General features: G+C 40.7%; 2 protein-coding genes across 2 annotated transcripts; one reads left to right on the top strand and one right to left on the bottom strand.

Moving 5' to 3' along the window:
• The first annotated feature begins 3,335 nt into the window (after positions 1 to 3,335).
• On the top strand, positions 3,336 to 3,914 carry LOC133860011 (uncharacterized). The gene is made up of 2 exons (XM_062295637.1): positions 3,336 to 3,732; positions 3,844 to 3,914. The coding sequence occupies exons 1-2, from the start codon at positions 3,336 to 3,338 to the stop codon at positions 3,912 to 3,914; spliced, it is 468 nt and encodes a 155-aa protein (XP_062151621.1).
• Positions 3,915 to 5,024: 1,110 nt separating this feature from the next.
• LOC133880900 (large ribosomal subunit protein eL19z) lies at positions 5,025 to 7,497 on the bottom strand. The gene is made up of 5 exons (XM_062319861.1): positions 7,317 to 7,497; positions 6,294 to 6,416; positions 5,799 to 6,112; positions 5,511 to 5,563; positions 5,025 to 5,290 (listed from the first exon to the last, which is right to left on the bottom strand). The coding sequence occupies exons 1-5, from the start codon at positions 7,426 to 7,428 to the stop codon at positions 5,266 to 5,268; spliced, it is 627 nt and encodes a 208-aa protein (XP_062175845.1). The 5' UTR covers positions 7,429 to 7,497; the 3' UTR covers positions 5,025 to 5,265.
• Between the last annotated feature and the right edge of the window lie 19,813 nt (positions 7,498 to 27,310).

The following is a 27,310-nucleotide window of genomic DNA, read 5'->3' as shown; positions in this document are numbered from 1 at the left end:
CCACCACCAGGCCCGAAGGTCAACAAGCAACAAGTTTGACAAAGTAAAACAAAACATATTACTAGCAGTGGCGGACCCAGCCCAGCCTTGTGAATATGAGGGCCAAATTGGAAAAAAAAAAATTGTGGGGGGGGGGGGGGGGGGGTGGAGCAAAACTTAAAAAAAAAAAAATTATATATATATATATATATATATATATATTAGGGATAAAATTTAATTTTTTTTAAAAAAAATAAAAATAAAAATTGGGAAAAAAATTTTGGGGCTTGGCCCGGACCCCTATGTAGGTCCACCACTGCATATTAGCGAAGTCTAAAAGGGTAGAGACGCATAAAGCCCCTGAGCTCTACCCACGAACCTGAAAGTGGGTTCAGGGACTTTATTAATTCTCATGAGCCATGCCTTAATTTTTGGCTTCACCGTGAAATCACCCACCTTCTTTGGAGCAGTTTTTATTTTTTGAAGTCCGATGATTTTTATTTTTCTTGAAGAAAAAGTCTGATGATATTTGATAGGCCACGTCGTTCACGAACACTCAATCACAAATCCGTGGTATAATTAGACGTGGCAGTAGAGAGAAGTGGGAGAGGAGTTGTCCCAAGAGCAGAGGAGGATTGGTGCATGTATAAAAACCGAGTGACAATTTCCTCTATTTTAGATTCATAAAACAGAGTGGGTTATGTGCATAGCTGTAGTGTGTGGGTTATGTCTAATGTAGTTCTGTATATAATGGGTAGTAGAGTAAAACTTGGGTGTATAATACTGTAATCTGAACTGTGGTTTAACTCCCACCCAGAGTGGAGTACCTATTGTATATTGTTGAACTCGGTTGTTGTATAGCTCCTACCCAAAGTGGAGTTTGTCGTGTATCATCTTTCTAATTTCATTGAACTCTTGTTTGAGTAATCTTCTTGACTGATTGGGACCAATCAATATTGTTCAACATTCGATGGGGTCCAAAGGTTCATGGGCCAAGAGATATTCAATTGTTCGTCAAGTCCATATAACTTGATTCTTGGGAGTATTTTGGATGTTATGCTCCGTTTGTTTCGGCGTAAAATGATTTCCGGAAAATGATTTTGGTATTTTACGGTGTTTGGTAGGGGCGAAAATAACGGTCAACGAAAATCATTTTCGGTTTGACCGTAAAACCTTCTTTAATTTTTGGAAAACGATTTACGGTTTTTAAAACCGTAAATCGTTTTCCAAAATTATATTCTTCGTCCTTGCACGCACGTTTGATATCTGACTGTCCAAATCCTACAATAGTCAGTCGTTCGAAAATAGGCAGCACCGGTATCCGGCATCATCAAGTCACTGGAATAATGCCGGCGTCGGAATCCGACCACCGGAATCCTGCCGGCTGCCGGAATCCTGTTGCCGGAATACCGCCGGCCGCCGGAATCCGGCCGCCGGAATACTGCCGGCTGCCGGAATCCGGCCATGGACAGAAACCTGCCGGAACCCGGCCTGATCTGACCGGATCCGTCCACTGACCCCGCAGGATCCGGCCAGAATGGCCGGAATCCGGCGGGATCTGACCGGATCCAGCTACTAATCCGGCCGGATCTGGCCCAAATGGCCGGAATCCGGCGGGATCTGACCGGATCCGGCCACTGATCCTGCCGAGATCCGGCCAAAATGACCGGATCAGGCCGGATCTGACCGGTCCAGGAGGTGTCCTGCCGGAATCCGGCAATTTTGGCCGGATCCGGCCAAACATGTTCGCCGGATTCCGGCGACGGCGACCGGTCGTCGCCGGATTCCGGCGACAGTTGCATTTTCCCTTTTCGTAATTTTTTCGTGCGAACCAAACGCCGAAAAATATTTTCGAGAAAATAATTTCTTTTGAAATTGATTTCGTCGAAAATATTTTACGACGGAAACCATTTTACGTCGAAACAAACGGAGCATTAATGCTTTATAGATGGTAATCTTGCTAGAGTTTTATCCTCATCTGGCCAAAGAGAGCAGCTATGTGTTGGTCTTTCAAAGCCAACTATCGAGGTGAAAGGTAAACTCTTATCTTCCGCCAGTATTAATTCAAACTCAATATAAAGTTCAAGTCATTTTCACGGGGGTTGATGATTGGGCTACTTGTACTGCACTTGGGTTTTTCCCTGATAGTGTGTCATGGACGTAAAAATGGCGCCGGGACACCTTCTCTTTGGCATAATGTAGGTTTTGGAACCATTCAGCAACTCCTTTTGGCTCTTAAACGATGCTGTACCCCATGGCATGGCCATGCCTAGTGAGAGAACCACCACGAGCTTCACTTCCCACGAGCAAACCACCACCATGTTAAATTATAACTGGCTTCACTTCCCACGAGCAAACACATGCCTGAACCGACACTCGCTACCTTCTTAGTGTAACAACAACTCAAGAAGATCCAAACCAGTGGCGGACCCAGCTTGTAAAAAAGGAGGGGCTAAATTGAAAACAAAAAATTTTGACGGGGCAAAACTAAAAAAATTAATCGTTCCTGTGGGTGGGAAAGGACTCCAAAGCTCATGCTAAAGTTGCTTGGAACAATCTTTGCATTCCTAAGAGAGAGGGAGGCCTAGGATTGAAGAAGTTGGAAGCTTGGAATCAAGCTTCTATGTCGAATCATATCCGGTCTTTGTTCACTAAGGCGGATCTCTTTGGCTTGCTTGGGTGGAATCGACTCGGTTGAAAGGGCGTAGTTTTTGGCAGATTCCTATCCCAAAAGCTTGCTCTTGGAGTCGGAAAAAATTACTTCAACTAAGGGATATTGCTAAATCGTTCATTCGGTTCAAGGTGGGCAGTGGAAGGAATATTTTTCTATGGTTTGATCATTGGCATCCTTTTGGATATTTTCTTGGGAGTTTGATTCCTACACTTCACCGGTACAACAATTGCACAACACCCCCTCACATAGGGGTGGGCTCCACACACTGGGCCCCACCCCCATGTAAGGAGGTGTTGTGTAATTGTTGTGGTGGTGTTGTAAATCCATCATTTTCCATCTTCTTGATAAGTTTGCTTATCGAGTGATTTATGACTCGGGTTTTCCTCTATGGGCAAAGCTCTCTATCATTTTTAGAGAAGGATCTTGGCATTGGCCTTTTGCTTGCTCGGAGGGTATAGTTGAGATTCAAAGTAGTCTTAATGAAGTGATTATTGGGGATGCTGACTTGCCAGTTTGGAATTCTAGTAATGGGATCTACTCACGTGCTGCTACGTGGGAGGTTTTGAGAGAAAAGAAGCCCATTGTAATTTGGTGGAAGCTGGTGTGGTTCTCCATAGCCATCCCTAAACACTCTTTTATCCTTTGGTTGGTTTTCCGTGATGCTCTTGTTACTAAACAGAGAATGTGTGCTTGGGGTTATGCTGGTCCTTATAATTGCCTTTCTTGTTATGGTTGTATGGAGAGCTGTGATCATCTCTTCTTTCACTGTGGATTTAGCAGACGGATATGGTATTCTGTCATTCTTGATTGTGGGTTTTCTAATCCTCCTTTTGATTGGGATTCAGTTGTGGTGTGGTGTGTTGCTAAGCTTAAGGGTAAAAGTCTCAAAGTTTGCCTTGCTAAGCTTTGCCTAGGTGCTTGCATCTATCATCTCTGGAGACAAAGGAATGCCCTGCTTCATGGTAACTGCCCTCGGTCCGAGGAAGCTATTGTCAGCCAGATTAGATGGGAGGTGCGATCCAGGATTTTGGCTAGGAGATCGGTTCAGATTGATGATAAGGATAGGCCTCTTATTAACTGTTGGAACCTCTATTCACTTTTGTAAATGTGTGGTTCTGTTTGTTCTCGAAGTGGGGGTTTAGTCTTAGATGTTTATCCCTTTTGGAGTGTTGTTTTGTTGGTTTTAGCAGTTGTTGCTGCTTGTAGTGTTGTTTTCCTTGTTGCTGGGTTGGGTTTGTGTATCCAGTATTTACTGGAGTGACTTTGTTTCTGTTGAGATTTGTGCTATAAAAGGTTTTATTTGTAAAAAAAAGACCAAAAAAATTAAAAAATTACAGGGTAAAATTTTATTTACTTTTTATTTTCGTTTTAGGAAAAAATTTTGGGACTTGAGGGGCCTTGGCCCCTCGGCCCCTATGCAGGTCCGCCCCTGAAGCGATGGGAAGGAGATGGAGGCACAATACACAATTACACATATCGTCTTTAGAAGTAGATGTTAGGGCCGATAAACAAATATGTTGGTTCCTTTATAAAAACGACGTCGTCTGTTTCAAATTTTCTTCCATTCAATCTTCATAGTTCATTTTTAAATAGATTTTCTGTACTTTTATTCTACAGGACCCAAGCCGAATCTATCGTATTGAACCCACTCTAACCGGGATCTCAAATAGGCTTGATAATTTGGGTTATCGTGTCGGGTTCGAGTTAATCCGCTTGACCCATCAACCCATTTTAAGTGAACTAAAACCCAACACGATTAGTTAATTGAGTTGAAACGAGTCAGCCCGTTGGTTTGGAGTGTTGAGCCATTTGTTATAAACTTGTACAAAAAAATAAAATATATTTATAAGCGGGTTGGTGTGTCAAATGGGCGGGCAGATTATAAACGGGTTGGCAGGTCAACCCGCAAGTTGACCCATTTGACCCGTTTATAATCGTGTCATAAACGGGTCGACCTATTTATAATCCGAATTTGACAAGTTTAAACCCAAACCCTGTAATTCACTAATTTCGTGTTGTGTTCGCTGGCCGTGTCAAAAATTGTCGGGTTGGTGTGTCATAAATGGGCGACGGGTTATAGACAGGTTGGCAAGTCAACCCGCAGGTTGACCCATTTATAATCGTGTAGACCTGTTTATGACCCGAACCCGACAAATTTAAACCCAAACTCTGTAATTCACTAATTCTATATCGTGTTCGCGGGACTCATAAAAAATTGCCAAAACCCTAATCTCAAATGCTTCCTGAAAATGACTTCCCACACCCATCACGCAGGTTGCAACCGACGGAACTAACTGCAACCTCAAAAATATGCACATTTGGCAACAATGAAAATAAAATGAAGCTGTACTTTCATCTAATGGTAGTGAAGTGGTTCAAAATTCTCATGTCTCATAAAAGACATGTATTCAATGTCATAAACACATCATCCAACGTTCACGGGGAAAAGACAAAAGAACAGTTACAGAGGTCCAAGATTTAATGCTTTATAACGAAAAGAAGATCCACAAAACAGAATAAAATAGCTAAGATGAACAAAGTCATAATAAGGATCCCAAGGGCACTGGCGTATTCAGGTTCATCTTCAATGTTTCATCATTGACGTGTCTCACTCACTTCTTTGATTTTTTAGCTCCCCTACAATAAGGAAATAGGTTAAATTAGAAGTGTCAAATTTGGGAGATGCATCTAGTTTACAGATGCATGGACAGCATGGTAATGCCATTGTGAGTTTAACAGGGGTCAGGCACCAATCTATGGACGATTGAAGTTCTCAGAGGCAGAACCGCCCCAAATTCATGTCCATAAATTTTTTTCACAAGCATTAGCGTGGGAAAAAAAAAATCAAGTTTCTTACTCAGCCGGTTGTGGTGGTGCAGCTTCTGGTGGCGCCCTCTTCTCACCAGGTCCCTGTAAACGTCAAGACAGAATTAACTCACATTGCCAAACACAAACATCGGATGCATGCTAAGACTATTTATTTCTACAAATAGCATGAAAAACTTTATTTGAATCAGGGCTTACGGGAGATAAAAAAAAAAAAAAAAAGGATATTCTCTTCTGCAGCATAATTGTCCAGTTTAAAAAAAAATTAAAAAGCTACTTCCAATTAAAATCCAAATGGTCTTTGGAGCTCTATCTTTACCTGTGCCAATCGCTCCTCCCTCCTTGCAAACTTTCTCTCCCTGCTTGCCTTGTTCTTAGCACGCTTAGCCTCAAACTGATCAGAGAGAGTCTTCTCTCTTGCCTTTTCAGCCTTTGACTTGTGAATACTCTCCATCAGGACACGCTTGTTCTTAAAGACATTACCTTTCACCTTCATGTACATGTCATGGTACATGTGCTTATCAATTTTCTTTGATTCTCGGTACTTACGGAGCAAACGTCTAAGTACACGCATTCTCCTCATCCAAAGGATCTTGGTTGGCAGCCTTGCCTCCCGGGTACCCTTACGCTTACCTGAATACATTTAGGAAATACATTAAGTTTCTCAAGTGTTGACTAAGGAAAAAACTAAACACGTTGCACACCTTAAGAAAAAATGATTCACTCTAGTCAATTAAACAGTTGCACTATGACGCACCAATAAAGACATGAATCAACAGAGACAAATACTACAGATTTTCAAACAAAACCCTACCATATCCGGAGTGGCGACCCTTCCTCTTGGCCTCCTTCATTCTGCGTGCTCGGGAACGAGAGTGGATCTTTGTTGGTTTCTTGATTACGAAACCATCCTTCACCAGTTTCCTGATGTTCTGCCCTGCGCAAGGTAATCATGTATTTCATTAGATGCAACTATCGACCAAAACCAGCAACAAGAAAACCTGAATCACTTTGTATAGCTTCCAAGAATAACCAAACATCAACCAATTCCAATAATATTAGATAGACCTAGAGAGAAGCTGCTAACAAGAAAAATACACCTAATCAGAACTAAACTGCCCACCATATAACATGATAAACAAAACTCCAAGTCCGAATTTACTGTTTTCAGTACGGATCTCAACACTATATTAATTATTTAAAAGAACATAGATCAATATCCACTGAATATCACATAGACCCAGAAAGAAGTTAATAAGTTAAACAAGAAAGCAAAATAGTATCAGAACTAAGTTGCTCAACAAATAACACAATAAACTGGACGCCAAGTAGAAATGACCAATTTCAGTATGAACTCATTGCTAAATTAATCATAACATAGTACGATACCGAAATTAATATTTGACTCAGGGCATTTCTTCTTAATGCAACCACATTACCTAGAGAAAGAAAGAGACAAGTCAAACATACAGCACAACTCCATCAGTAAAGCCAATTTAATACCGATAATATATCCTCTACTGATATAGCTCCATCAAGCATCAACAGAGAAAATCAGTATTATTCGGTGTCAACTAAAGCAAACAGACCAATTCAAATGGATCAAAAACAAAAGATCCTAAAACAAAGCAGAGAAACGAAGATATTATGCAATTGGGTATTACTGCATCCAAGTATTTAACGTCCAGAAAGCCCTGTGCATATTAATCTAACAACCCTAATATAGTCATGTGAGTAAACCCGAATTGGATCCGAATTCCAATAAGCTTTTTTGGATTAATTTGAATCCTGAACTGAAAATGAAAAGAGAGAGAGAGAGAGAGGGAGAGAGACGAACTGGAATTGGCCATGGAGATTTCGTTGACCTCATTGGGGTCAAGCCAGACCTTGCCTCTGCCGCACTTGAGCACGCTCGCGGCAAGCCGCTTCTGGAGCTTCAACGACACCATCGCTTTGCTCTCTTCGGCAACTGGAGGGTTTTTCGCGAACGAAATCTACAAAGGGCTTTTATATAGCACGGGAAGGAAGAACCTTTTAGGGTTAGGGTTTTGGCTGACTCAGAAGCGAATGAATTGGCGAGTTAACTCTAATCCTGACGTCATTCGGGTCGGGGGTTTTTTTTTTTTTTTTTTTTTTGTAATTTTTTTTTTTAGATGCTTGAAATAAAAAATTACATGAACGAAACTATATCAACTAAGGATGGGCAACTCAAAAGACACAAACCTAAGAAAGTAAGTACATGGGGCAATGCTTCTGAAAATGTGGGCCCATTAATTTTTGACACGGATGCCAATAACCTAAACCACCGGTGAAGGGTTTAAAGTGGTGTATAAAATCCAAAAAATTCAAACACCGATTGCGGTACCATTACAGGGAACACGGAGAAGTTGATAAATACAAAAAGCCCAGATAAATAATAAAAAAAAAAAAGAGAGAAAGCAAATAACATAAAAGTACAACAGCGGCGAAGCGACTCGCCGGCGCGTGGTGTTCACGCGCCGACAATGGGTTCCAGAAACTCCACAAGAGGTCGGCGGCAGTTGGGGGGAGCGGAGGAACACGTCAGGCGTCTCTCAACATCGGCCACACATCAACATGTGGGATACACATGCTCAAGAGTTAGATCTACTCCCAGGCGCGTGTTGGTCATGCGCCGGCGCGTGGTGGTCGATTCAGGATGTGGTTGGCGGCAGAGCAAAGCAGAGGAAGCCCGGAGCACAGTGGTATGGCGCGTGTGGTGGTGGGAGCTTCCAAATGTGGATAGATCTGATTTTGAAAAAATCAAATTTAAGAACTCGAAAAAGCGACCGGATCCGAGGATGGGGATGACAGATGGGGGCTGCAAACGGACCTTCAAAGGTAGAGGTAAAGCCAATGGACCCGTTGAACCAAGATAAGTCGCCAGAGGTGACGGATAGGGTGCCTCTGAAGAGGCGAGAAAGGGAGGGGGAAGGAGGAAGAGGGGAGAAAGGGGAAAGGGGGAGGAGGAGGAGGAGGAGGCAGTGAAAATCACTACCTCTTCCTCAGCAGCCAGATGTTTTAGGGGAGGAGTTTTCAAGAGAGAGAACAGAGAGTTTTCTACAACAATGTAATTAATTACCCGGTTATGATTTTACTCAACGAAAAAAAATGTCAGTAAAAGGTTTGGTTTTTCTTCTCTCTTTTTTTTTTAAAAAAAGAAAATTAAAAATTAAAAATTAAAAAAAAAATCTTAAAAACAAAAACCTCAAGTGCTATAAAACGTTTCATCTTTTATCAAATAATTTTTCACACAATAATCTCGTTAACTTTTTAATGGTGATAAATGACATGTAGCTATCATACCTATCCATTAAAAAGTAAACATGTGTATACTTCTATTTAGACGGTCCAAACATCTAGCTTACATTAGAGACACACCAAGCTAGACATGCCAAATTATTGACACGGCAACAATAATATCCATGTAATAAGAAAAAAGTGACACTTCAGCCAATAAATAAATAAAAAAGCTCGTAAAAACGCACTGTCGTTATACATGCTCGCGTAAAAATCATGAACTAAATTGACAGGTATCGAAATGGCAGTAGATGTCATCAATACCCACTCCTAAGCCTCTACGACTGGCCTGATCGTCAGGTACTCCCCCTCTAGGTCCTTGAAGTCGATCACGCACCACCAATATGGACAATCGGCCCAACGTCTCATGATATCTTGTGGCATCCATGCTATCCCATAAACTGGGGTCTATAGGGGCGGGCTCACCCTCGAGTTCAAGGGCTATGAGAGGGTCAATACACTTTGAGGATTGTGTCAGTGTGGACCTAAAAGCTGAAGCCTTCGTCTCTTTCTCTTCCTATTGGACGCAAGAGCCCGAAGTCATTGCCTCCTCCTCGGCTTGTTGGGCATGCCATGAGTCATGAAGAACTCTCTAGAGAACCTAAGTCTCATCTCTTCACCATAGCCTTTTGCCAAGAGGGACGTTGATATTATTGGTCCAATGCCCTCGGGAAAGGGAAGCAGGAAATTCCTAGTTGTTGTTGTGGATTACTTCACTAAATGGACAGAAGCAGAAGCACTAGCAACTATCACTACTGAGAAATAACTAATTTCCTTTGGAAATCAGTTGTGTGTCGATATGGAATACCTCATGCGTTCGTCACTGACAACGAAAAATAGTTTGATTGTAGACCATTCCGGAACTGGTGTGCCGAGCTCTACATCATAAATTATTACTTGACTCCTATACGTCCTCAAGCGAATGTACATGTAGAGGCAACCAACAAGACCTTACAAAGGACTTTGAAAAAAAAAAAAAAAAACTCAATTAGAAGAAAGGAGCTTAGGTGGAGTTCGTCCCGGAAGTGTTGTGGTCCTACCACACTACGATTAGAACCCCGACTGGGGAAACCCCTTTCTCCCTAACTTTTGGGACCGAGGCAGTAATCACGGCCGAGGTGGGCTCTCCGAGCTTCAGGGTATCCCACTACAATCTGGGACTCAACGATGAAGGAATTAGCTTGCACTTAGATCTGTTGCAAGAAAAAAGAGAAGAAGCACAGGCGACCTATCAGCAGCAAGCAACTCACTACTTCAACAAAAAAGTGAACCCCAAAAATGTCAAAATCGGAGATTGGGTTATAAGGAAAATGAGTCTGGCAACTAAAGACTCGGTAGAAAGAAAGTTCGCACCTAAGTGAGAGGACCCTACCGGGTGGTCAAGACTCACGCGAAGGAAGCCTACCTTCTAGAGACAATCAAGGGCAAGCCATTTCTGAGAGCATTGAATGTTGAGCATCTCAAGATATAGGGAAAAATACAATTTAGCCTCCCAAACTATCATCATTTCTCCGGATGGCCCCCCAAACTATCAAGGCTTGCACTCTGACCCCCCAAACTACCAAAACCTTTGAAAAAAACCCATTTTTGACAAAATATCCTCATAATACTCCTATCACGTGTCATTTTCAATTAAAAAATCAAAAAAGAAATTCAAAAAATTCAAAAAAAAAATTAAAATTTAATTTTTTTTTAAAATTATAATAAATTAAAAACTAAAAACACTAAATTTTAGGGGTAATTACCTTTTCCCCCCATGAACTACCGGCCAGTGTCATTTTGCCCCCACGAACTACCTCTTCGACCAAAATAGAGCATCCAACTACCAATTTGATACCGTTTGCCCCCTTCCGTCAGTCAGACCCGTTATGTCCGACGGTCAACTGCTCACGTGCATGTCAAGTGCCGTCTACCCCATTTTTATTCCGAAAATGCCCTCCGGTACAGTAGATTAAAGTTTATGAAAAGAAAAAAAGAAAAACAAAACAAAACAATTCAAACTAAGCAACAGAAGCTTCTTTCACGTCATTTTCTTTGGTAGCCCGCTGAAAGAGTCGACCTTGAAGAGCTTCAATGTCTTGTTCATGGAAGAGCGAAGCAACATTCGGAGAGCTCATCTGCCGGTGTGGAGTACCTGCACCTTTGAAGACTTCCTTTACCGATGAAAATTTCGGCCGCTTGTTCTACGGTTGTGTGAACTATGAGCTAAGATTTTATTTTTTTTATGGATCTGTAAATAATGGGTAGTACCTCTTCTTCGTCTGCTTATTCTCTTATATTTTATAGATAATGGGTAAATTTTTTAGGGTTTGAAAGTTAGATCTTAGATTATTGTCTTAGGATTTTTTTTATTTTTTATTTTTTTATTTTTTTTTGTTCCTTGGTTTCCTGTTTTTGGACAATGAGGTGTTTTTTTTTTTTTGCCTGAACTGTTTTGGGGTTATTGTTTTCGGACAATGGGTAACTGAAGACAATGGGTCGTTTTTTCTTTCTTTTGCTCGAGTGGTTTTTGGTTAAATTATCCTGAAATGAGGTATTGGTTATTATTTAGTTGTGTTCGGACAATGATTGCATGAAGAATACCTCTGAGATAATTCATGAAATCAGAGCATTAATATCTTTCTTCTCGTCATTTGCTGAGGACTTTAACAATAATAACACTACTATTTGGCATTGTAAATAATTTCAGTAGCATTATGTTGTATTTGGTTTGGTTAAATGATAAGCAAATTGAAAGCACCACTTTTTGTGATATGCATGTACTGTATCTTAACAAATCGAAAGAGAAGAGGTCAGTGAGCTTAGTCATGTATGTTAGATTTCTATTTTTTTAATTTATAGATATGATCATGCTTAAATTCCAAAAGAGCCAGATTAATATGTACATCATGTCTATATGTATCATAATTGCATTGTATGCTTGTTTCCACATTAATTACCCCTATAATATAATTATGTTAGTAAGTAAAGTGGTATCAACTCTTAATTATACTTGGCCTTCCATTGAACTTTTTTTAACGTTGAAAAACTAACTTTGTTTATGAGACCTCTAATTGAATAGGTTGGTCGGTCTTGCAGATTCTTCCAATGGAAAGATTCTGAAATGTGTGAACATGCTAGACGAGCATTGACTCGTGTGCAACACAGGCACGCTATGCTGAACAAGGAAGTTGTAGAATTGAAGGCCAAGCTAGAGATCGAAGCAATACGATATGACATGCAAGTGAAAATTGCAAAGACAAATAGCCGAATTTTGGCATTTTCTTGGGTTTTTTTTGTTGTCTTCTTAGCTGTGTTTTGGGGCAGCTTTTATGGTGTCAATCAAGGACATATGTCCTACAAACGGCTACCTTGAAAAATTGTAATGACTAATATGTTTGTAATGATTAGTGTATTTGTAACTTTGAAACCTTGTAACTAGTGTATTGGTAAACTTCGTAATGTGTAGTGTACTTGTAATGTTTGTCTCCCTCTTTTCGAAAATGTAAAAAATGTGTATAATTTTCTGGCATGAAATTTGGTATCATCAAAATAGCTTTTTGACCACCCCAATTTGATTCATTATTCCTTGTACATATGCTAAAATACTGACCTATACTTCCAACATACGAAACTTGAACAAATAGTTTCCTGTACAACTTAGCATTTTGGCATCATCAACATAACATTTTGGCATTTTTGCATAATTTCAAATCAGAAAACATAGCATTGTTCCTGCATATTTTCCTTCAAACCTAAACAAGTTGTTTCCAACAACATCAAACCAACATAGTCCATATTTCCCACTACAACATCAAAAAATTGTTCCTATCAACAACAAACCAAATTGTTTCCAACTACACTGTTTTGGAACCTGAACAAATAGGTTCCAACATACAAATCAGAAAACATAGTATTGTTCCTGCATATTTTCCTTCAAACCTAAACAAGTTGTTTCCAACAACAACAAACCAACATAGTCCATATTTCCCACTACAACATCAAGAAACTGTTCCTATCAACAACAAACCAAACACAATTTCCAACTACAAACCAACATAGTCGACTATCATATTTCCAACTACAAACCAACATAGTCGACTATCATATTTCCAACAACAGTTTATAAAAACACATCAAGGCTGCCATATTGGTTTTTTCCCTTTGTTTTTAGCTTTCATTCTTTGTATACCCTTCTCCACTGTTGGTACCACCACTCTTGCTGGCTTCCTTACTGGTTCTCGAATGACAACTCCGAGTGCCCTGGCCGGTTCCGAGTGCATACTGCTGGTTGTGAATCATCACATGTTAGGTCAATAGTGGGTATCTCTTTGTTGGGATCGGGCTTCTTAAATGCTGCCATCAACCTACCAGACCTCCTAATAGACCTTGCAACAACAGATTTTGCCTATGCAACACACTTTTATTAGTAATTCAAAGTCTATTTACATATAAAGTATAGGGTGGAAAGCTGTATTTACTTACAGCTGTAGAATTTGCTCTTTGTGATGCCCGAGTATGCATTGAGGGAGCCATTGTCTTACTCCTTTTCGTTGAAGTAGGCTACATATGTAACATCGTCATTAGAAATAACACAAATATATATTTGTAATAACAAATGTTACTGATACCTACATCAACAGTAGTAGGTGAAACTCTCTTTTTGGGCCGTGAAACAGGTTGTGCAGCTGTAGATGATTCCGTAGGCTGTGAATCATCAGCAATTGGGTGAGAAGGAATCTGCGACACAAAACAACCAAGGTTAGGAAAATTATTAACAAAGTTGGCAATTGTCTTTTGTTATAAAAAAAAAAAAAAATGGTATTTAAGATATATGTACTTACATCATCTAAGTTCAACTCTGTTGCAGTGCTTGGAGTGGACTTCCTCTTCCTCCTAGGGCAAGTCCTAGCGTTATGGCCAACTGTCCTGCACTTCAAGCATCTCATGCTTACACCACCCTTCCTCATGCAATGTGGGTTTCTTGGCTCATCTGGACCCCTTCTCTGGAGCTTCTTGGGCCGGCCTGAGGTAGCTCTAATAACGGGTGGGTGAACCTCATCTTGCCCGGTTCTGACCCATTGGTCCTCACTTGGCACTGGGTATATCATTGGGTCATAAGCCATTTTGTAATTCTCAACACTGTAATACGGATGCAGGTACTGTTCAGGTTTGGCAGAATGATATAAAATGGCTGAGATGGCATGTGGGCATGGAATGCCAGTCATATCCCACTGCCTGCACCCACAAACACGGTCCGTCAAGCTAACCACAAATGTGCCATAACTGCACAACACTTCATAGATTCCATCCCCAGCATAAGTTGAAGTACACTCTGCAGCATCCTTTCCACATTGGTCTAACTTTGCCAATATCTTCGGGCACCATTCCCCGACATACTCCCTTATTCCTTGCCTCTTCTTCTGGTATCGCCTCATCAACTTCTTCCTAATCATTTCCAGCATGGTAATGATTGGCTTGTCTCGGGCATGGATGATGTACGAGTTGAAGCACTCGCATAAGTTGTTCATGATCAAGTCGCACTTTGGGGTGGTGTCAAAGAAAGCCCTAGCCCAGGTACGGGGGTCAATCTTCTCCAAATAAGCATGGGCAGCTGGACTCAATTTCTTCAGCGCCTCCATTTCCCTTTGATACCCATAAAAACTATATGCAGCAGCTGCTTTCCACAACTTTTCTTTTAGCACTAATCCTTTGTGCCCATCACCCCTAAAGTTTGCATATAAGTGTCGGATACATATGCGATGCGGTGCACTTGGTAGGACCTCCTCGAAGCTTGGTATCAACCCCTAGGCAAAGAACAACAGAAGACAAATTAAAAATAAATAAAGAGAGATTTGAGTCAATGAAAGTAAATGCACAAGTGAAAATGTATGAAAAGACAATATTTTAATATACCTTCTGTCTGTCAGAAATGAATGTCCACCCAGTACAGCCATTTGGACCAAGGTCCCCCACTAGAGTCTCTAGAAACCAGGACCAACTATCCTTGGTTTCAGCTTCAACCACAGCCAGTGCAATCGGATAAATATTGTCGTTTGGATCTCTTCCCACAGCAGCCAACAATTGCCCCCTGAAATGTCCCTTAAGGAAGCAGCCGTCAACACCTATCACGGGCCTACAAGCCCTTTTAAAACCCTCCTTGCATGCTGCCAAAGACATATACAACCTTTGAAAAGTAGGTGGGACGTCTAACTTAGGCCTTTCAACTTTCATCAACAGTGTACTCCCTCTATTCATTTGTCTTACTGTTGCACAATAATCCCATAGCCGCTTGTACTGTTCCTTGTGCTTACCTTCTACCTGTTCTTTCGCCTTAACCCTGGCCCTGTACAGTTGTCTAGGAGTAACATCCACATTCCATTTCCTTTTTACATCATCAAAGAGAGCTGCAATTGGATAGTTTGGCTGTGTCCTAAATTTGTGGGTCATTCTGTCTGCAATCCATCTAGACGTTACAATCGAAGACTTGTAACATCGTGTACACTGGTGTTTAGGGTTCAGTGACTTAAGCATAAAAGTTCTCTCACCCGTAACCAGTGAACCATAAACTCTCCAAGGACAACCCTTGGGCCTACTCTTACAAACTCCAATAACCCGATCCCGATCATTTTTTGTGAACACAACATCCTTACCCCTAAACAAATTGTATTCTCTCACAGCTTTCCTGAATTGAGCAGCAGATTCAAATGACATGCCAACATCCAAATGTGGGTCTTCCATGTCCACATCCTGAAACTGGGAAACCCTAGTAACACACTTAGGCCAACTACTCGCCTCATACTCCTCATCACTTTTAGGGGGAGTTACGAGGATATCACTTCTAGCTAAGTTAGAGGATACCTCATCCTCATCCTCATCATCCAACATAGTAGCCGAACCACTTAAACCACCAACATCAGCTGCCTTTTCATGGCTACCCTCCCCATGACCACCATCCTCCTCATCAGTATCACCCTCATCATCAAAATGAGGACTATAATCATCATCACGTTTTGAACCACCAGCTTCTGGTTCATCAGCCCCATCCCATGCATCGTCATCGTCACTCATCAATGCATGCCAGTATGGATCATTTACAACCTTCAACCTCCTTTCCTCATTACCACTTTCCATAATATCTTCACCCTCACCCTCACCCTCATTTGCCCCTACTTCAGCACCAGCATCTGCAAAAGACACCGTGTACAGTAATACAAGTGTATGGAATAATAAGACCTCAGCCATTCTGGAGACATCCTCATCAGATGTTAATAAAACCAACCCATCATCTAATTCTCTTCCGGGTATTCGATAGTACACCAGGTCACCTGATTCGTATCCAAATTTTCCAGCTACTGTTTCGATCTCAAAAAAAGATAAACAATCTAGGTCATACGACTCTTCATACAACCCTATTTGCCCTCCAACATAAGTGCATTTGTATCGCCGATCAAACCGACCCCCGTAATGAACCCTAAAAATGACATCGTTGTTTGCCATTGTTCAAGTGATAGGATTGATTGACACTGCACATAAAACATACAAACACTGAATTGAGTTTTAAATTTTAAATTTTATTTCGAAAACTTAGAAGTTTATAGGTCATAAACATTTTAACAAAGAGTTTCACGGTCACTTCTGAACAATGAAGTCAAATCAACTAATGCCATGCTATTTCACATCTGCACGTAGTGGGTTTTTTCTACTTTGCTATATCTTTTTATCTCTATTTCAATTTGGATATTACTTACTTTTTTTAAACTATTCAGTCAAAGCTTACCAAATTTCCCATAATCTCAAATGACAACTAATAATGCTACTAAATACTTAAAGCGAAAAAAATTCCATTATTTTCCTAGTTCCAGATCTCATTTTCTACAAGTTTGGCATATTACTCTATATATGTGGCCAAATATTTTTATCTTTTTTTGTCTGATTTTAATTCAATAGTTCATTCAAAAATTTTAATTTCACATAATTGGGAAGCAGTTTTTATGGAAAACAATTTAAACAATTTAATTTAGTTATATTATACCATATACCGTGTTTGACCAAATACCATGTTTGATAAGAGGCGAATTTCATAATGTATGTACTGAAGAAACCTTACACCCAACATTCGGGACCACTTCATGGAAAACAATTTAAAAACACACCCAACGATCACAAAACCCTAAACAATTTCAAAACACACACAACAAACAAATGGGGAACAAAGGGGACCACTTCAGGGGAAAATTGTTGAACATTAACACACAAAGGGGAACAAAGTAACAAAGGGGACCACTTCCGAACAAAAAAAAAGAAAAAAAAGAACCACTGACCGACAAAGGGCCGACCACTGCGGGACCACTTGGGGCAAAGAGGAAACCCTAAACAAATAAAACCAAATCCCAAGTAGCAAATCTATCGGGTACTACCAACAAATAACAACAAAAAGAAATCAACAATAAGAAAGCAACAGGTCACTGATCAGAGACAATGAAAACAAACAAATTAAATAAAAAGTACTTACAATTCCGAAAATCTCCAACAAACAGAGTTACTTGTAGCAGATTGGTAGCTGTTATAGGCTGATTTTGATGTTCGAAGATTGCGTGAGGATTGAATGTTGTTCTAGGGTTTTCAGTGTTCAAAGTGAAGTGTGGTTTGAATCCAAAAATAGTGAAGTGTGCGGCACAGATTAGGGTAGAATGAAACAAAATTCAAGGGCATTTGAGGTATTCCACGCTAAAAAGGGTATTCTCGCCTTTAATCGTACCGGAGGGCATTTTCGGAATAAAAATGGGGTAGACGGCACTTGACATGCACGTGAGCAGTTGACCGTCGGACATAACGGGTCTGACTGACGGAAGGGGGCAAACGGTGTCAAATTGGTAGTTGGATGCTCTATTTTGGTCGAAGGGGTAGTTCCTGGGGGCAAAATGACACTGGCCGGTAGTTCATGGGGGGAAAAGGTAATTACCCCTAAATTTTATTTTTTATTTTTTTATGTTAAAAAAAATATTGCAATCGACAGGAGGATGTACTGCTTCTTTCCAGCATCGTCGTTGGGCACGTTGCAAGCCTGCAGCTCGACGAACTCATCTCTACCTCTTCGAACGCGGATATGGCTAATTTCCTATCATTCAATGTTTATGATATTGATTTTTCGAAGGTTATGAAAGATTCCGATCTTTTTTTTTTTTTTTTTTTTTTTGTTACAAACGACGAGCAAGTTTATCATCGTTGTGGAAGACCTCGATCGGTTTCTAATGGAGAAATCAACGGCCATAAGCTTGTTCGTTGATGTTCATATCTATTTTCCTCTCTGTGATTTTTTGGCATTCAAAACGTTGGCCAATAACTACTTAGGGCTCAAGGATCACAAGCTTTTCTATCTGGTGGAGGATATTTTCTAGAGCAGGGCGAGCTTGAGCTTGGCTGAGATCAACGAACTAATGATTGCGAATCGAAACTCACTGAGCCAAGCTATAAAATCGGTCATCATGGCGTTGCAAACGAACGGTGACCGGAGGGGTGTCTGGAAGATCAGGTCGTGGTTGGTAAATAACGCCACCCCAAACACCCATCTTTTTTAAAAAAAATAAAATAAAAATAAGAAATAAATTTTTTTGTTTATTTATTTATTTTTGTTTTTTTATGTTTTTTTTTTTAATTAGAAAATGACACGTGACAGGGGTATTATGGTGATATTTCACTAAAATGAGCATTTTTCAAAAGTTTTGGTAATTTGGGGGGCCAAAGTGCAAGCCTTGGTAATTTGGGGGGCTATCTAGAGAAAGGGTGGTAGTTTGGGGGGTAAATTGTATTTTTTCCAAGAAATACTATCTATGATTTCCATGTATCACGAATCTCTTTAATTTGGTTACATGATATATGAATTAAGCATTTCCATTGATTATATGTTGTGGTAGCTTGGAAAATAAATGACTAATTTCAGTTACTTCCATCGGAAAAAACTTAGACAAACCCAAATATTTGTCTAAGTTATTAGAGGGGTAGCTCGAAAATTTTAATTAGTTACTTCACTCGAAAATAACTCTGACAAACCTGAATATTTGTCTAAGTTATTAAGGGGGTAGTTCAGAAATTTTGATGAGTTACTTCTCTCGAAAATAACTCAAACAAACTCGAATATTCGTCTAAGTTATTAGGGGGGTAGCTCGAAAATTCTAATCAATTACTTCCCTAGAAAATAACTCAGACAAACCCAATATTTGTCTAAGTTATTAGGGGGGTAGTTAGGAAATTTTGATTACTTACTTCCCTCGGAAATAATTCAGACAAACCTGGATATTTGTCTAGGTTATTAGCGGGGTAGCTCGAAAATTTTGATCACTTACTTCCCTTGGAAATAGCTCAGACAAACCCGAATATTTGTTTAAGTTATTAGGGGGGTTGCTCAGAAATTCTAATCAATTACTTCCCTCGAAAATAACTTAGACAAACACAATATTTGTCTAAGTTATTAAGGGGGTAGCTAGGAAATTTTGATTACTTACTTCCCTCGAAAATAACTCAGACAAACTCGGATATTTTTCTAGGTTATTAAGGGGGTAGCTCGAAAATTTTGATTACTTCAGAAATAGCTCAGACAAACTCGAATATTTGTCTAAGTTATTAGGGGGTACTCAGACAAAATGAATATTTGTCTCAGTCATTGGGGATAGCTCGGTTAACTATAACTTTGAAGCAAATATAATTTTGACCAGAGATATGAAGATAAAAGAAATTTTGATTAAAGAAATTCAAAATTTTACAAGTCTTCATTATCATGATCACCCTCGGCAATCCTATCAAAAGTGGGCTTGGAAGTCGAGGGTATAGAAGGGAGATCGACCTCCTAGGGGTTAGGAGCATTCTCGCCCCACTCCCAAACATCTGGAAATGCTCTACCCCCCATTTCTTCAAGCTCGTGGATTGCCTCATCAGTAATGCCAAGAGTGAAGTGGCTCACGATCTCGGGATCAAAGTTAAAAAGATGAGGATTGAGAACTAGAGTCCTATAATCTCAAAACCCTAGTTGAAACCCCAAGCCCAACTAAGATCCTGGAGCCATGGCACAAGGGTAAGATGTTTGAAGTATCGTTTGGCCTTGTCCTTGTAGTGGTGATACTTCTTTCGAAGTCTTTTGAACCGACTCTCGGCATCCTTTTGCCGCTCGATTGCCACCTTTTGATCAGCCACCTTTTGATAAGCCACAACTTGTTATTTCTCAGCATTAGCAATGATTAGCTCCTCGGCTAGAATCACCTTACGGGCATGGGACGAACTAAGCTCCGCAGGACCGCAGCCAAGCTGTCCTTGGCTTCCTCTAAGTTAGCTAGATCAACCAGTGTTGTGCATAGAGAATTTTCAACCTCGGCATTCCAAGCCTCAACCTAAAAATTCTAAGCTTTCAACACTTCCAGTTCTAGCCGGCCTTCCGCTATCTCCTGGTCCCGGGCTTGGAGCTGATTTTGCAACCGTTCTATTTCGAGATTTAGTCCCTTCAACCGAGAGACCTCATTCTCGAGGCTTACAATCTTGGCCCGCATCTGGGGCACTTCCTGCGGATTGGTACTCATATGATTCTGGAAATTCCAATATAGTGCGGCCAGCTTGACAATGAACTGAAACACTAAGAAGAGGATTAGCAAAAGAAAATATACAAAATCAAAGAAGTAAGTACGAAGAGAAACCCTATCGAAAATTGGGAGTGGACAACTATGTCCGCAAACCTCTCAGGAGTAGTCCTCCGAGCATCCTACATAAAGTCTTCAGGAATGATCCCAGTGATTGCCTCTAGAGGGCATCCGAGCAGGTCATCCCTAAGAGATCTGATGGGGACCTTTCTACTAGAAGCTTCTGGTTCGACAACCAGCGATGTAGACCTAAAAGGACTTGCTCCCGAGGAGTCACGGGGATTTGATGGGATAATTGACGGATGATCCCCGGCTTGAGTCGAGCCCGATCGATTCTCCGGAGGTGGAGGAGATCTCAGCCCTTCGCCGTTTGAGGGGCTGGGAAATCCAGACTCCACTTCCTTGGAAGTTATGACCGGGCTCGAAGGGGAAAAGTGTGTGTGCCCTTCACGACTCGATTCTTCAAGATCCACTTTGCTTCCCCCCGGGAGAATCAACATTCGTCTCCTTGGCCCCGGAATCTCCCGAGACATGAACATCGAGAGGCGGATTGGCATCCACAGAATAATGAACCAAGGTGCGAATTAGCATGAATCAGTGATATTGGCTCGACCTGAAGAATATGACTCTCAGACGATTAAAAGTGGTCTCAGCTCCACTGATGAGTCAGAGCAAGTACTGCTCTGGATCTGAGGAAAGTCTGGGCCTCTTTGAAGCTTCGTCGGCGTTGCCTTTGCCCTTGTCAGCGTCTTTGCGTTTGGCTCAAGTCTTCACCCAACGAGGGCCAAACTCTTGTTGACTGTCCCCAACAACAGCATCCATCGACTCCCGAGGAGGGCTCAGACTTCTTGCCTCTCGAGGAGGGGTCAGACTTTTAGCCTCCTCGGATTCTTCGTCCACCGGAGCAAAACGCCAATTGGGCATCGAGACACCCTGACCAGTGGGGACAGTTTCTCTATCCGGGCTCCATATCGGATTCTAAACCCTCAAGATTTGCAGCACCTCGGTTTGGACGGGAGTTTCGGTGGTCCTGGAAGTAGTCGCCGTCTGAACCTCAGGCACCACCTCCCTCAGTGCCACAATAGATGACTTTTTTTCCTTCCTCGGAGCAGCACACCTTAATTGAGACGTAGCCATAGGAGGTTGAGAAGCCTTTTTCTTTTTTGAGGCTGCATTCGGAAGGCCTCCCGGTGCAGTAGTCTCGGGTTGAGGAGCTTTCTTCTTTTTGGACTTTCCCTTTTTATTGAGCAAGATCTTGCCCTCAGGTATCCGATACATGAGATGCTCCCTCATACTGGCATCGGTCACGATATTGTCAAAATTGATCCATTCGATATTTGCTCATTGCCGAGAAAATGAGATCATCTCGGCGACTTTGGCCCTCTCGGCTCAGTTTAGGTGGGGAGGTTCCTTCCAGACGTTCTCTAGAGGCCTCCACTCCTGGGGTATTTTCTAGTCTTCGAGGAGCACCTCGGTGATGGGAAACTCCCATTCTCTCGAGACGCAAAAGAACTGTTCCTCCCAATACTTATTGTTGGAGTAGCTCTTCCACAAATAGATGAAAAGAGGGTTCTGGCGAACCTGAAAGGCTATCATCCCATTGTGTTGTACGGATGGACGATAGATGTTGAAGAACTCCGGGATTGTCATCTGTTGTCCTTCGAGGACCATTGGTCACATAATGTATGAGGCAAACTAGTACCTCCCATCTGTACGTTGGGCACGATCGGGCTGGGAGCCACGTTCAGGAGCAATAGCAGTTCCTGAGCTATGGTCGGAAAAGAGAGCCGAAGTCTAGCCAGGAACATCCTCTCGAAGAGGGTCATCTCTCCATCGTTGATTGCTTTGGTGGCCGGATCTTGAAAATGAAGGGTGGCGGAGGACCGAATGTCAAAGTTGTTGCAAAGGATGTATTCATCCTTTGTAGTCGTTCTTGCCGCACAACGATCTTCGAGGGGAACCAGAACCTAGGCCTCAGAAGCTTGAGGAACAACATGAACCTCTTATGTCTGAAGTTTGAGGTGAGCGTTTTCTCAAGAAGAACTTCTAGATTCGGAGTTGGAAGATATTTTGAGAAAGATCGAAAAAATTGAGAAGTAAGAGGATTGAAGATCTGAGAAGAAAGATATTGAAGCGAGAGCGAGAGCAAGAGTGAGAGCAAAGGAATCGTGAAGGTAATAAATGAAAAGTCAAAGTCAAAGATGAATTTATAGAAGGGAGCAAATGCGCCAACTATTGACGCATGCTCGGGAGTCTAATAAAAATCATCAAAGCACCAGCTGTCAGTACGCGCCTAAGACTCGAGGCGTTAACCATCAAGCTGTTAGCACGCTCCCGAGACTCGAGACATCACCCATCAAGTCGCTAGACACCAACGTACACCCGAGAAGCGAGGCGTCAACATCAATGACACGCCTCGAACGGCATACACTTGAGACTCGAGGTGTTGTCATCAATATGATGCCTCGAGCGGCGTGGATCCGAGATACGAGAAAAATCATCATTATTCTTAAAAAGGGCAGTTGATGCGTAGACACATGGCCTGATGAGGGAATCTAAAATGATTGCAATGATTAATTCTCTTAAACGAGATATTTTGAATAAGATAATTGGGGGTACCTGTTGGGGAAATTATCATTCCCAAAGCCCAAACGAGCCCATGACCGAGCCAGTGTGTCCAATGGGTCCAACCGACCCAAAGAAAGGCCCATGAAGATTGGGTCGGTCTTATGAATATCCTATGTTGCCATAACCAGGGTTAAACATAGTCGATGAGTCTCAGGACATCACCGTCTACGAGAAGAGTACACGTGGAAGACACATATTCATTTAGTCTCGAGAACGGATTTCTCGGGACTACCACGAAGTGATTGAGATGGAATATGCTAGAATCGTTATCCCAGAATTGTCAGAGGGGATTATAAAAAGATTTGATCCATAATCCATAGAAATGGGTAGAAGGACTCTATCCTGGATATTTCGGGATAACCTCTTATCCCACAAGATATGTGATAACAAACCTATTCGAACCTAGTTGAAGACTAGTCCTACCCGAATTGGACTCCCCAAGAGATAAGATCTAATCCCACACGGTTTGGGATTAGAATCCAAATTGAATTATAATCAGAGCACTCCTAATGTATTAGAATTGCATGCCTATACATCGATTGCTATCCCATGTATCAAAACTCTCTGATCTCTCTGACTTCAAGTGTTCTCATACTCTTCATATTTTGTCTACAAAAATCTAATTTAGGCATCGGATTGAGACCCCGTTGACACATCCAACAAGCTCTCGTGTTTAATCTTTTTGTCTTGTAAGTGGCGGAGAGAGTGCATTTCGAGACGACACATCACCATATTGGAAACTGTACCAACAAATCTATGTTTGTCATTTTAAGATCACACTTATGCGAACCACCTCAGATTAGAACAACAATTTTGCTAACTTTATAGCAAATACAAATCTAAAAAGAATGACGGATTGTTGAAAAAATATCTTAGGATTAAAATAAAGAAAGAATAAAAAAAAGTATATTTAAATGATATAGTGAAATAGTAGATAATTAGATGTATGGTACCTTTTTATAACCCATTAGTTAAAATACAAAAAGTAGGTTTTAGTTAGCCATTTTGGATATAAAAATATACAAGCCATTAAGAGTGCTCTAAGAGATGTAACTTTACCCTCAAGAAAACTTGTGCCTCACCTCAATTACCCTCAAGTAACTTTACCTTCAACATAAGAGAGAACAGAACAAAACAAAAGTCCCCGTACCTCCTACCAGGGACAAGAATCTTCTCGTAGGATCCGGCTTCCATGCGGTAGTTTAAAAGTACCGCATGGTGCTGTAGTGGAAAATGGTACCGTTTTCCACAAAGCGGTATTGTTTTCCACTTAAAAAAATTTGCAAATTTTTTAATAAATTTAAAAATTATAAAAATAATAATAATTAAAAACCAAAAATATTAAAACCAAAAAAAACTTAAGGGGTGGCCGGCCACCCCATTATTGGAGAAACCAAAAACAAAAACAAAAAAAAAAAAAAAAAAAAAAAAAAAGGTTTGGGTTTTAGGGGTGTCTGGATCACCCCCAAAGGCCTTGAGGGTGTCTCGACCACCCCCAGATTGGCCGTATGGGGTGGTCGAAACCACCCCCAGACCCTTGGGAGTGGTCCAGCCACCCTTAAAAGGCCTAGAAACCAAAAACAAAAACAAAAACAAAAACAAAAAAAAAAACAAAAAAAAAAACAAAAAAACAAAAAAATTGGGTTTTGGGGGTGGCCGAGCCATCCTCAGATCAGCTGTATGGGGTGGTTGAAACCACCCCCCAGGCCCTTGGGGGTGGTCCCGCCACCCCCCACCCCCCAAACCCCTAACTTTTTTTGTTTTTTGGCCTTTTGGGGGTGGCCGGCCACCCCTTAAGCTTTTTTTTTATTTTAATATTTTTTGTTTTTAATTATTATTATTTTTATAATTTTTAAATTTATTAAAAATTTTGAAATTTTTTTTAGGGATAATTACACCGTTGGTCCCTGTGGTATGCCATACTTATTTTTCACTCCCTATGGTTTAAAAAGTTCATGAAAGGTCCATGTGGTATGCAATAATTACGTTTTACTCCCTGGGTTGATTTTCCGTCCACCATTTTGACGGAATCTATTAGCTGTACACGTTAGCGTCATGTGTCGCCAATAAGATGGCGACACGTATCCATCTTAATAAAAAAATATAAATTTATTAAAAAAAAAATAAATAAACTTATTTAAAAAAAAAACAAAAAAAAACAAAAAAACAAAAAAGAAAAAGAAAAAAGGGCAGGCTTAGGGTGGCTGGGCCACCCCCGGCCACCCCAAGCCTGCCCTTTTTTCTTCTTTTTTTTTTTGTGTTTTTTAAAAAATAAGTTTATTTATTTATTTTTTTAATAAATTTATATTTTTTTATTGATATGGACATGTGTCGCCATCTTATTGGCGACACGTGGCGCTGACGTTAAAGGCTAACAGATTCCGTCAAAATCGTGGACGAAAAATCGACCTAGGGAGTAAAACATAATTATTGCATACCACAGAGACCTCCCATGAACTTTTTAAACCATAGGGAGTGAAAAATAAGTATGGCATACCACAGGGACCAACAGTGCAATTATCCCCTTTTATTAAGTGGAAAATAGTACCGTTTTGTGGAAAACAGTACCGTTTTCTACTACAGCACCCATGCGGTAGTTTTAAACTACCGCATGGAAGCCGGATCCCTTCTCATATACATTGAGTAGTGCTATACGTGAGACGAGGGTCCGACCCTCGTCCCACGTGGCTGGTCTTTTGCTTTTCTTTCTTTCTTTTTTTTTTTTTTTAAAAAAAAAAATCCAAATGAAAACGCGGGTCGACGAGGCTTGTAGACATATTTCAGTTTTGAGTTTTCCAAATTTCCTCCCATTTTCCAAATCTCCCCCCATTTCCCCCATCGACCACCGTCCCCCTCCCCCACCGATCGAGCGCCACCCACCGACCGGCCAACCGACTGAGCGCTGCCCACGAGCATTGCGGATCTTCGACCAGGTTTGACGAGGAGCGCCAAACCTGACCAAGAACACTACAAATCTCCGGTCACTCTCTCTCTCTCTCTCTCTCTCGGATCCAGCAGACCACTGCGGATCTCTGACGAGGAGCGCCAGAGCCGGCCTTTTTCTGGATAGCAGATCTACGGTTAATGCTATTCGATCTCCCTTCTTTTCAGATAGAAATTTATAGAGGAGAAGTGTAATGTGCATTTTGTAGAAGGTTTATGGAATGTGCTGAACACTTGTTCTTTGAACGTGGATATATCAAAACCCGGTGCTTGATTTGAATGAAAAAATATGTACAAATTGGAGTTTTACCCTTGATATCTTATTGCTGAAGAAAATGCTACATGGGAAATTGGAAAGTTGCATAATAGGATACTCGAAGACCTTAAAATGGTCTTTGTCATTATATCACTTGGTGCTTGCTTTAGTGGAGGGATGTAGTTCTAGCTTTGAATTATCCAATAGTGTAATATTGCATTTGCTTGTCGTTTCTGAATGCAATTCATATTTCCATACGGCAACATTTTTTACTGATTTACCAAGAGATCTTACATCACAGATATGAAGGCATGTGTTGGGTGATTAGACTGTATATAATAGTGTCCAGTACTCTCACACACACCATAATCTTCCATGGTTCTAAGTTCCTATGAAGGTGTTGTTTAAGGTTTTGTGTACTTTAGAGTTCAGACTATCCATAGTGATTCTTAAATGTTTTTCTTTTCTGGTTTGGCAATTGCTTGATGGAGATTGTAGAATGCCACTAGTTGAAGCCAAACCCCAAACCTGTGGGTTGATGGTCTTGTAGATTTGTTGCAGAACGTTTTCAGACTCTGGAAGGTTCTCTTTGTGTTCCAAAACCAGTGCTTTGATCTATATTTTAATAATAACTTGAATTAGAGATTTTATATTTTATATTTTAATATATCAAAATAATACATGGGAAAGGGGTTTGATATTTAAGGCGGTTAATAGCTAAGGTACACTCGTACATGAATTATTGTTGGATTGCCAATGTAGAAGAGTTTCTTTGCCCCCTTTATGTCTTGATAATCTGATTAGAATGTTTCTAGTAACCAGGGAATTTTTGATATATTTAGTATTGCACAGTTCATGTATTATTTTGATATAATAATATTTCATGTACGGGTCTTACCAAATTTTTGTTCATTTCAGGAAAAAAAAAAAAACATAGGGAATCATTATCTCATCTTAGTTCTTCCTTGTGATAAGATCTATATTATGTATATGTATATATTTTTAGTTTCTGCCATATGCTTTATATTGACTCAAGTGATTAATTAAACTTTTTATGCTTTTCCTTCTTTTATGATTATT

This window comes from Alnus glutinosa, chromosome 1 (genome assembly GCF_958979055.1).
Source record: "Alnus glutinosa chromosome 1, dhAlnGlut1.1, whole genome shotgun sequence".
NCBI lineage: Eukaryota > Viridiplantae > Streptophyta > Magnoliopsida > Fagales > Betulaceae > Alnus > Alnus glutinosa.
Note: the sequence above shows the minus strand (reverse complement) of the source record. Positions and strands in the feature narration are given on the sequence as shown.